The sequence below is a fragment of the Rhagoletis zephyria genome, unplaced genomic scaffold, assembly GCF_001687245.7.
Source record: "Rhagoletis zephyria isolate East Lansing unplaced genomic scaffold, Rhagoletis_zephyria_1.1 Rzeph_scaffold_05351, whole genome shotgun sequence".
NCBI classification, from domain to species: Eukaryota; Metazoa; Arthropoda; class Insecta; order Diptera; family Tephritidae; genus Rhagoletis; species Rhagoletis zephyria.
The window spans coordinates 24,945-36,423 of record NW_016162434.1 but is presented as its reverse complement, the minus strand read 5'-3'; the positions used below and the strand labels follow the sequence as shown (position 1 = coordinate 36,423).

General features: G+C 35.2%; 1 protein-coding gene across 3 annotated transcripts in view; it reads left to right on the top strand.

Annotated features, from left to right (window-relative positions):
• LOC108371991 (uncharacterized) overlaps positions 1 to 11,479 on the top strand; it is a 39,123-nt gene that overhangs the window by 2,706 nt on the left and 24,938 nt on the right. The window contains exon 1 of one of the 3 annotated variants that reach the window (XM_017627621.1): positions 502 to 849. The exons of the other annotated variants lie outside the window; for them this stretch is intronic. Within the exon in view, the coding sequence (XP_017483110.1) occupies positions 797 to 849 (53 nt within the window). The 5' untranslated portion in view covers positions 502 to 796. Of the gene's footprint in view, positions 1 to 501; positions 850 to 11,479 lie in introns of those variants that run through there. 3 annotated transcript variants of the gene reach the window in all.

Genomic DNA, 11,479 nt, shown 5'->3' with positions numbered 1-11,479 from the left:
CGACCGCTGATTACTGGGCTTGCAAAGGATGGATCAATGCTTCGAAAGCAAAGAAATTTACTAGGAAAGAAAGTTGCATCAATTTTTATTTTTTCCAATTTCAATTTTTTATTTTTTATAATTTTTTGTATTTCACATGGCACGCTTTGATTTAGAAGAAAAAATTCAGAACAGTTGTTACACTTTCGATACCAGAAGCAACAACAAAATACACGCAAATGTTGTTTTTGCTCTACTGATTAGTTAAGTGCTTTTTTACCTAATCTGTACGTTTATATAAGGTGTCTGCCCTTGTGTATGTTTTCACGCCTGTACAAATTTGTTGTTTCTACACATCTACATTTGACAGTTGCGAAAAAAATACTATTGTTTACTTTGTAACCTTATAATCTATGATCAGCTTTTACAGACCTAAATCTCACAACTTTTTATTTGCATTTAGTTGTTTGACATAATTTCAATTCAAATACATTTTTTTTTTTGCGGAATTTTCGCTAAAAATACTACTAAATATTCATACTGGATAAATACAATGTCTGAAGAACTCTTTACTTCTTACTCGCAGCTGGTAAGTGAAAATTATATCCAAATGACAAGGCATTTACTAGTTACATATGTAAATATTATAGCCAAGTTGCAGTGCGGTGCAAATGTTGGAGTACAATGAGCGATGCGCCTATGTGCGTGGAACAACTAACTGCGATCGTATGGGTAGATTGGGGAATTATATTGAAATTCTTTATTGTCAACTGAAACCACACAATGACACGAACAGATACTCTGCGCATTTCTTCTTATGACAATATGTATCCTCATCTATATTGTTCTGGGCTGCACGGTTGAAAATATGTAAGTATTCTTTATATCCTTTTGCTCAATATTTTGAAGGGAGCGTACACTTTTTATTCGCACTCTCAAATCATTAGCATCACACCGGATTAACACATTACAAAACATTTATCCCAGTAAGATTAAATCAAATTGGTGCGAAGAAAAAAATAATTTGTAGTAGCGATTTTTTGATGCAGTTTACTTCTATTTGAAACGTAGATATATGGATTCACAGTCCTTGCCACTTAATTTAATATGGTAACATTGCAATGTGGTTTTGGGTGCATAGATTGTTTCACTTTCAATGATTAAGCAACTTCATTGTAAATAATTAGCAAAAACTGCGAAAAATGTTTACGTTGTCATGGTTTTCGCAATTTTTCAACAATTTCTGTTGAAAATACGTAGCATATTCAAATTGCAGAGTTGTAGAGCATTTTATTCTCCACAACTTATGTATGTACGATTTTATTTTTTTCTTTGTACGACGCTTGAGATCACGACCGCGTGTATAGAATGCGATGAATTAAGAAGCTCTTAATTTCAATCGTATTTTACAATGTAAGGGAAACGGCTTAAAAATTCATTTCCGCATCACGTCAACCGATACAGTAAGATGGCCAAAAATTCTATAGGACGGATTACAAAGATTAAGGTCTTAAAATTAGAGCCCCCCATCGAAAACAGTGTGGCCGTTTGCAAAATTTAACATGGTGTCTCAAATATTGCGTTTAAACTAGCCGTAAATTAGATTTTGCTTTACAGCTTGTGTGCCACCGGAGAACCCAACACTAAAAAAGAAACAGTAACAGCAGGTTCTTATGTTTTGACATTGCGATTATGAACCTAGACCATGATTTTACGAATCTGAGGTCAGGCTGGAAAAATTCAAAATGGCAGACCCAATATGGCAGCAAACAAATTCTAGTCGATCCGATTCGCTTTAAACGTTTTCCATGGGGGTTTTCGGGATTGGTGATAATAGAGAAGATATAAATATGATTAACCTAAAAGCATATTCTTGAATATTTTCGCCATTTTTGCATATGATAGCCTATTTTGAGGTATAGCGCATATTTTAACTGTCAAGTATGTTTTCGGCGTATTTTTTGTAAAACATTATTTAGATTTGTTTTGTCAAGGTTTTCTGAATTTATATAAATGCATCCCTCAAATATATTTAACTTCAACATTATAAATCTGGCAGCACTTTACATCCTGCAATATTTATCAATATGGTATTCATACTTCTTATTTGGCGCTGTAGCCACCTAAGCGATTTTGGCCGAGTTCAAGCCAGCGGAGCCGCTGTGTTTTAATTCGCAGCACTATATCCATGTCGTTGTAAAGCTCATACAGCTTATCGTTCCATCGTCTGCGGTGCTCCCCACGCCAACGCCTAACGCCCGTAAATCTTCCGCAAAATCTTTCACTCGAATACTCCAAGAGCCGCCTCATCAGCTGTAGTCATTGTCCATGCATCGGCGCCATACACCAGCACGGGCATGATGAGGAACTTTAGAGTGTGGTCCCACATGGCTCGCGTTGTGCCCGATCGCAGCTTGGCCCTATAGGTACGGTGACCATCCGTCCTGTATTATACGGGACAGTCCTCTTTTTTCGTCCTTTGTCCTGGTAATTTATTTATTTCATACGGACGCAAATGTTCTGTATTTTTTTTAATGTCCCGTATTTATCCCGTATTCGGTATTTTTTGCCTTAACAGCTCATAAAAATGACATGCCTATGAACCAGTTTTTATTTTTAAATCTGGATGCTTGTGATTCGAATCGAGGAGCACATTCGATGCTGAGTTGAAGATCGACCTATCTCGGCAGCCAGTTCGAAAACGCTACCAAACTTTTAAGAAGTCCTTCATTTTGAAGAATGCCTATTTCAGATTTTATCTTTCATGTGAAGAACCCACTAATCGTTCACGTACACAATAATTCTAGGAGGCTTTGAACTATTCTGAATGCTTTAATTAAATTCCAAAATAGGGCGTTCTTCAATCAAATGCTGAAATAGCGCATTGTTGAAAATTTTCTGACATATGGAGTTTTTGAACTGATTTGATTTTTTCCATTTTTTCATTAAAAAATACAAAAAACTGGAATGATTAACTAATTTTTAGGAAACTATCAGTACTATCAGTAAATTTGGCACAGAATCTGTTATTTTTAAATATTTCTTCTGGTAAAAGTTAGATTTTTTTCCATTTTTTCGTTAAAGAATAAAAAAAAAACTGGAATGATTAATTAATCTGTCAGAAACTATCAGTCCTATCGGCAAGTGATGTATATATGGTTTATGGAGAAGTTTGTTAGCTTTCATTTGCATCTCATTTTAAGATTGTTAAATTGGTTCTTAAGATAAACGTGATTAAGTGGAACCACTTTTTGTTTTAAGCTGAATAATGGTAAATTGTAAATATCCCGAAAAATTAACCCGATTTTCGGAGTCACCGAGCAATTCTTCATATAAATTGGATGTTGGCGTTTGGAGAAGAAAAAACAAACTAAAATTTATGATCCAGTGTTATCAACTAATTGTGAACGGTATTTTGACTTTACGAATTTCATTGTAGAGTACAGACTCACAGTTATACGTTGTAGCAAAAATTTAAAATATACGGGACGCAGCTGTTTTCAACAGCGGATATTTTAAATCTGGTACTTATTGCCGGAATTCAAGCAATAGCAAAACTTTATATTGCATTTCCAATGCCTTATCTTCTTTTAATTCCAAAAACTTCAACTCTTATTCGCTTTTCTCATATCGATGGCTGAGTTGAAGATCGACCTATCTCGGCAGCCAGTTCGAAAACGCCCTATCTCGGAATACTTTTCAAGAACATCCGACTTCAGAATTTTTCAATTAAATTCCAAAATAGGGCGTTCTTCAATCAAATGCTGAAATAGCGCATTGTTGAAAATTTTTCTGACATATGGCGTTTTTGAACTGGCAGCCATCGATATGTAGAGGGTTTCTGAAGTAGGGATAAATCGATACAAGTAAATCCAAGTACATACTCGATACTTTTCTCAATTTACCAAGTATTTTTGTACTCGATACTTTTTCCTGCACACTGCTTTGTGCTTGGTCGAAATCTAAGTCTGACAATAATCCGTTGAATACCGCTCGTGCTTTATAAGTAGCCGGCTATTTTCATCATGTTTCCCTGCCTAGGAATGTTTGAAAGACATTTTGTGGGGTAAAAATCCCGAGCACAAAGTACAAAGCTATGGAAAAATATTCAGCGAGTGTGTGATGTTACAACTGAATATTTATGTGCTGCATTCACAAAATATCAAAAAATATATGCCAAATAAAATGCTGATCCGAGGCTAATGTATTGCTGTTTCAAGGCTTTTATGCAAAAAATTAGCAAAATTATTTTTTGTCCCGTATTCAGCTGCCATAATTATGGTCACCGTACCTATAAGCGACATATTTTTTCTCTGCAGGTTCTTGACACTCCTCATCGTACTACTTGTTCCTTCGAGCTCGCTGAAATCCGAGTACTTCTTCGGCGGCGGTACTTAATGAACGGGAAATGTGGTTCCACTGCTCGCACATATCGGTTTGTTGAAGAGTGCTCTCTAAGAGCAGGTGTGGGGGTCGAGTCGCGAATGCATTGGCTGTCTGTTGTGATTACAGCTTTTCGACGTTAAGCTTTCCTCCCATTTCTGGGCGCACATTTTTTGCTGCATCTTGGCTGCAACAAGATAGTGGTCCGAGTCGATGTTTGGACTTGGGAGCGTAGTCGACACTATCGATAGTTCTTTAGAAACCATCGATAACTACCGACAGTTTTTGATAGTGTTTTAAACTTACAATTTGGCTTTATATTGCGGTTGGCATATTTGTAAAAAATATTTCTTACAAAATCAGTAAATCGCAAGCTTAGAGTGAAAGTTTGCCAAGCCCATTTTTAGAAATTTTACAGGATGAAAAAACTTCTTATAGCCATTTTCTTCAAGAATTTTTCAAAACTTGTATTAAAATATTTTGCGTGAAACAAAACTTCAAAAAAACCAGAAGGAGTCGTTGCTAATTAAAATAATTCGATTTTTTAGAGCTATTTACTTCCTTCAATATAAGATATTTTATCATTCAATATCAGTTATTTTACTTCATTCAATATCAGAAATTTACCTTTCTCAGTTCTCTTCACGAAACTATCTATATTTTTCACTTAAAAAAACACCCGCTTAAACAGGAAAGTGCTGGTAAATTTACGCTGCCGAAACATCTTTTATTAAAACGTGCTTTATCAAATGCGCAAGAAAGAATGTTGCCATACCCCACGTACACCTGAGTACCACACTTTTGTGCTCATTTTTAACCGACTTCAAAAAAAGGAGGAGGTTATCAGTTCGTCGAAATACAATTTTTTTTTTATGTATGTCACCGCATAACTTTGGACGACATTAACCGATTTCGATAAATTCTTTTTTCATCGGGGGTGGTCCCATACTAATTTTGTTTAGATCCGATAATTGAAGAATTGAAGTCGGTTTTGTTTTTTGCTTCAAAATTACTTGTTCATATAACAAATCCTTGCGTATTTTCATTTGACCACTCATTATTCCTTTCTTTATCAATCGATATTCTTCTTTAGAAACTTGATTTTTTTGTAACAGAACAGGCTTTAGCACAAATGGAAAAATTTTGCACAGAACCTGTTATTTTTTTAATTTTTCTTCTGTTAAAGTTTGATTTTTTCCATTTTTTCATAAAAAAAAAACTGGAATGCTTTATGTTGAATTATCTTTTAATTCCAAAAACTTCAACTCTTATTCGCTTTTCTTAAAAAGGAGTATATCGGATATTTTAAATTCATCCTCAATTATGCTACAAAAAAAGGGTTATGAAGTATGCAAACGTACATTTAATTTGCGACAAATCAAAAACATTTTTATTCCTCCTTGTAGAGACAAATTCAAGTTTTGCAAATTTTTATATCGGTAAAGAACATTAAGTCAGAAAGCCAATTTTCATTTTTTAATTGCGGATAATATTGCGATCTCAATTTGCGTATGTGTATATAAAAAGAATAAAATCAAAAATGCAACACAATGGAGAAGAAAGTGCAGCAAAGAAATATGTTTTTTAAAAAGTATAAAGGGCCAGAATGTTCTAAGCAAAGAGAAAGTAAGAGGAGCCGCACTTTGCTAAGCGTTTGCCCATCGTTGATCTATCTATAATATCTATAATCACACCGGCGTTGACGAAAGTTTTCGCTGAAAAATCGTCAATTTACCCCATAAAAATCGTCATTTCGGCAAAAAAAACGTAAAATTTTTATTTATTGTACTTTTTTTAACACAATAATAATAATAGATTGGCGCCTTAATATTGTCACACAAAGCGGAGGGACCTACAGTTTTACGCCTACTCCGAACGGCGATTGTATTTTTATGAGAAGCTGTTTTTCATGGCAGAAATACACTCGGAGGTTTTGCCATTGCCTGCCGACGGACGACCGCTGTTAAGAAAAAACCTTTTTTCTATATTTTTGCGATGTTACTTTGACCAGGGTTTGAACCCAGGCCCTGCGGAGTGGAATTACCAGTACACCACAGTGGCCACCAAACATAACGACTAGAAACTTGCACTTTATCAGACTAACCTTTTTTGGGCTATATAACTGCACACCCAAAAATGTTCTTAATCTTCAAATTCAAAAGTTCGAAATTTGGTTGAACATTTGATCAACATACATATATGGTTTTGGTTAAAGCATGAACAGTATTTTTATAAAACAGTAATAAAAAAACACTGTATCTTGAAAAACATTGTGGATATAAAAAAAATTAACATGTGAACACTTGAATGAGTCAGTCACTGTACATATATGGAATTTATGGAATTTTCATAGTAAGTGGTACTGAAAAAGGCAAGAAAATAAATATTTAGAAACCCATTTTTGGTTGCATTTATATATATGTATGTACGTTTTCCCACCCCAATACACATATGTACACATATTTAATTTTAGAAATAAGTCACAAATATGTTCATATTACTTATGTATTTAACAAGTGTGCAATACACTTAAGGCTTAATACGATAGGAACTGTAAGACATGCACATTTTTTTTCATTTTGTTGAGAATATTTCGTTGAATTTAGTGCTCATTTGAAGCGCCTTAATCGGGAGTTTTCGCGTATGTTTTTATCTTCTCTCTGGATCGTTCATTAAAATGAGAATAAAACAAAGCTTCTCCGATGCCCACAATTGCAGATATAAGCTCAGATCTTGAGAAAACTAAGTGTACCTATTCAAGTATTTAAGTGAAGCGGAGTGTATTTGTTTAATTTTCCATTATTCTTTAAGATAACAAAAATATAGGAAATCTACTACTGTTTCCTAAAGCGGACTTCCTTTCTTCCTCGATTCTGACGTACTTCCAAAACACAACATTGAGCTAAAGGCGTACCAAATGGCGCTGTCACAATGTACAACATCTATTATCTGAACATTACAGTATATGCATACATACGTACATACAAATCTAATTTTTTTTTTTAAAGAAATGTTTTATTTTTTCAAAACATTGAAACAACAGTTTTGTTCCTGCCTTGAAAGTCGTATCGAGAATTATGGGTCTTAATGAACATCTAGCAGGAGTAACGCTCTTAGCTTTTGGCAATGGGTCCCCCGATCTTATAGAAGCTTTCTCAAACCTAGGCGGTGGCGATCCAATGTTCCCGGATCTGTTTGGAGCCGGAGTATATGTGGTTCTTTTTGTTGCTGGTCTTATACTCCTATTTTACCCATTCGAGTTACAATGGAACAATGTGCTGAGGGATGCGTGTTTCTTAAGTTTCGGAATAATATATGTTGACTACTGTTGCGTATCAGATGGAGTTGTCACACGCACCGAAGCCATACGTAAGTTGAAAATTACATATGTCAAAGAAATTAATGCTGAACAATATATGTATGTATATGTATGTATACTTACATATATGCATACTAACTAAATTTATTACATCCCTATAAACATTCGGACTCATTTTAGAGTCAAACAAGTCATCGAATTCTGAGTTGTAACCCTCTTTCTGAGCTATAAAGTCAGAACAACAGAACATATTTCCCTTCTTAGAAGGGCACGCAAATACGAGTCCAAGTTAGGAGTCATATTAGAGTCTGAAATATGACGCTTTTCTGAGTCTTAAAAATAACTATTGTTTATAATTCAGTTTATTTACAAACTTTTACTTCTATGTGAACTTTGTTACTTTTGTTCAACTCAGAATTTATGACGTATTAACGTTAAGATGTACACCACAAATTGGAGGACGAGCTTCTCCACTTAGTGTAAGCGTCAAAATAGTATTATTATTATTATTACTATTAGTCCTCCTATTACTATTACTGACGCTATTTTACTGTTACTATCATTATTACGCTTATATGATGCCCTAATCCGTGCTAAGTCAAACCACGTTATTTGGACACACACATCCCGACACGCTGTTTAATCGAGCTGAAACTTTTAACCGTACCACCATAAATCAAATTTTGAATGCGAGTTGAGAGCTGTTGAATCGTATTAAATCTCCGGAACCATGCGATTCCTCTTCTTCTTCTTCTCCTTTAACCGCCAAAGCGATCTTGGCCGAGTCCAGAACAGCACGCCAGTCATTTTTCTTCCGTACTAACCGACGCCAATTGGAAATGCTAAGTGAAGCCAAGTCCTGCTCCACCTGGTCTTTTCGAAAACTCCAAGAGCCGCTTCATCAGATGTTTTCATTGTCTACGCGTCCGCGCCATACACCAGCACAGGCATGATGAGTGACTTATAATAGAGTGTAATCTTTATACGATCAGAGACGACTTTACTTCTCAATTGCCTACTCAGTCCAAAGTAGCACTTGTTGGCAAGAGTGATTCCCCGTTGGATTTCAAGGCTGACATTATTATTGGTGTTACTGCTGGTTCCCAAATAAACGAAGTCGTCTACTTCTTCAAACTTGTAACTGTCAACAGTGACGTGGGTGCCAAGATGCGTATGCTCTGACTGTTTGTGTGATGGCAGGAGATATTTCTTTTTTCCTCGTTCACCACCAGACCCATTCACTTTGCTTCTCTATCCAATCACGAGTGAAGAAAAATTCCAACAACCATGCGATTCAACGTTAAAAACAAACGTAAATAAATTATACATAAAATTGTTCGAAATCCATTGAGGAATCAATAAATTCACGTGTGATTCATTTTCTTTACATGCAAAAATCATAATTTGCGAAAACTCAAAGTTATCGATGTTTCTAGAAAGCGTGGTTTTTGTCTGATTTAAAAAATTTTCAAAACGGTGTTTAAGAAGGCCAGGCGCAATGTGTGTTTCAAATTAACCGCAGATTGGTGAAGCTGTTTTCGAGATACACATATTTTACATGAATGGGCGAACCACGCCCACTTTCCAAAAAAAACAAATTTTTGCTTGAAATCCGCTGTAAATATCATTTTTGTGTAAATATTTAAAATTTACCACTAATCACTACAGGCAGACCAAAAAGTAGTCACCATACTTCGCAGAAACTAGCAAAAAACATGCGATGGATAGGCGAAGATTTTACGTCCAAAATTTTTTAATCGAGATATATTTCGAATGCTTCCATAGAAGATTTTCTTTTTAGCTTAAATCAATATGATATTTTAGAAAAATCCGCTCCTTTCAAGCCGACAAGTCCTTACTTTTGGAATCAGTGCGTTCGAACCCTTTAAAATTTGAAAGTTTTATTCCAGGACACGATGGAACATATTTTTTCAATGTTATGCCTTTTCATCAATCAATTACTATGATCCTGCCAGGCTAGGACCTGGCANAAATCGTGATATATTTCGAATGCGTCCATAGAAGATTTTCTTTTTAGCTTAAATCAATATGATATTTTGGAAAAATCCGCTCCTTTCAAGCCGACTTGTCAAGGACTTTTGCCTGGATAATAGGTGGCAAGTCCTTACTTTTGGAATCAGTGCGTTCAAACCCTTTAAAATTTGAAAGTTTTATTCCAGGACACGATGGAACATATTTTTTCAATGGCAAGTCGGTGATTTGAAGCAGAGAACGAAAACAAACAATAGCGAACGTGTCGGTATCATTTAGTTTCGCTCATAGAAGGTAACGAAACACAACCGATTCAAATCACTCGGAAACATTTTGCGAGCGGTAATTTTACTCNTTAATCGAGATATATTTCGAATGCTTCCATAGAAGATTTTCTTTTTAGCTTAAATCAATATGATATTTTAGAAAAATCCGCTCCTTTCAAGCCGACAAGTCCTTACTTTTGGAATCAGTGCGTTCGAACCCTTTAAAATTTGAAAGTTTTATTCCAGGACACGATGGAACATATTTTTTCAATGTTATGCCTTTTCATCAATCAATTACTATGATCCTGCCAGGCTAGGACCTGGCAAGTCGGTGATTTGAAGCAGAGAACGAAAACAAACAATAGCGAACGTGTCGGTATCATTTAGTTTCGCTCATAGAAGGTAACGAAACACAACCGATTCAAATCACTCGGAAACATTTTGCGAGCGGTAATTTTACTCTGCTAGCGTTCGCGATAGCTAACGCAAACCAAACAATTGAATGCAGATAAATAGGGAAACAAACGAAACCTATATAATGTTAGTGTTCACGACACAAAACGAAACGATTCGTTTAGTGATCCCCTAGTATGCATACATTTGTATATACCCAGTAGAAATTTGATGCATACGACATTGCTGTTGGTGGCATGAGCTTGCTGCTGTGTACACATGCCAGTATAAATGAACGTTCATTTCCATTTTCCGTTCTTGCGTTCTTGTTAAATTGTATTCGTCTTGAATATGCTAGCACACAGGTAAGTTAAGTATATATTTTTTTAGTTTGTAAGTAGGGCCAATGTATGTAAATTGTTACGAGTTGTATATTTGGAGCTTTTCGGCCGTTGATTTTAAANGAGTATAAATGAACGTTCATTTCCATTTTCCGTTCTTGCGTTCTTGTTAAATTGTATTCGTGTTGAATATGCTAGCACACAGGTAAGTTAAGTATATATTTTTTTAGTTTGTAAGTAGGGCCAATGTATATAAATTGTTACGAGTTGTATATTTGGAGCTTTTCGGCCGTTGATTTTAAAGCAAAAACGTTGGTTTTTCTTTTCTGCCTCCTACGCCTAAGCCTTCAATTTGTGCCATTCCATACAAAAAAGAACGAAGAAAGGAATGACTTTCAGAAAGGTGGAAGCTCCTAAAACTATCTACTGGGTAGTATCTATGGCCAGTCAGCCATGTACTTGCACTTTTTGGCATTTGAAAATAAAAAATTTTGATTTTAACCAAAAAAACTAAACAGAAAAAAAGTTTAGAAAAAACNGGAAGCTCCTAAAACTATCTACTGGGTAGTATCTATGGCCAGTCAGCCATGTACTTGCACTTTTTGGCATTTGAAAATAAAAAATTTTGATTTTAACCAAAAAAACTAAACAGAAAAAAAGTTTAGAAAAAACGTTCCGTTTCGACTTTCGACTACTTATGACAGAAAGCTTAACCTTTTTTTCATAGGAAGTCTGCTAAAAATTAGATGGGTGTCTTCATTGACCTTCATTAAAAAACCAGGACAATTTAAGTGTGGACCAGGACA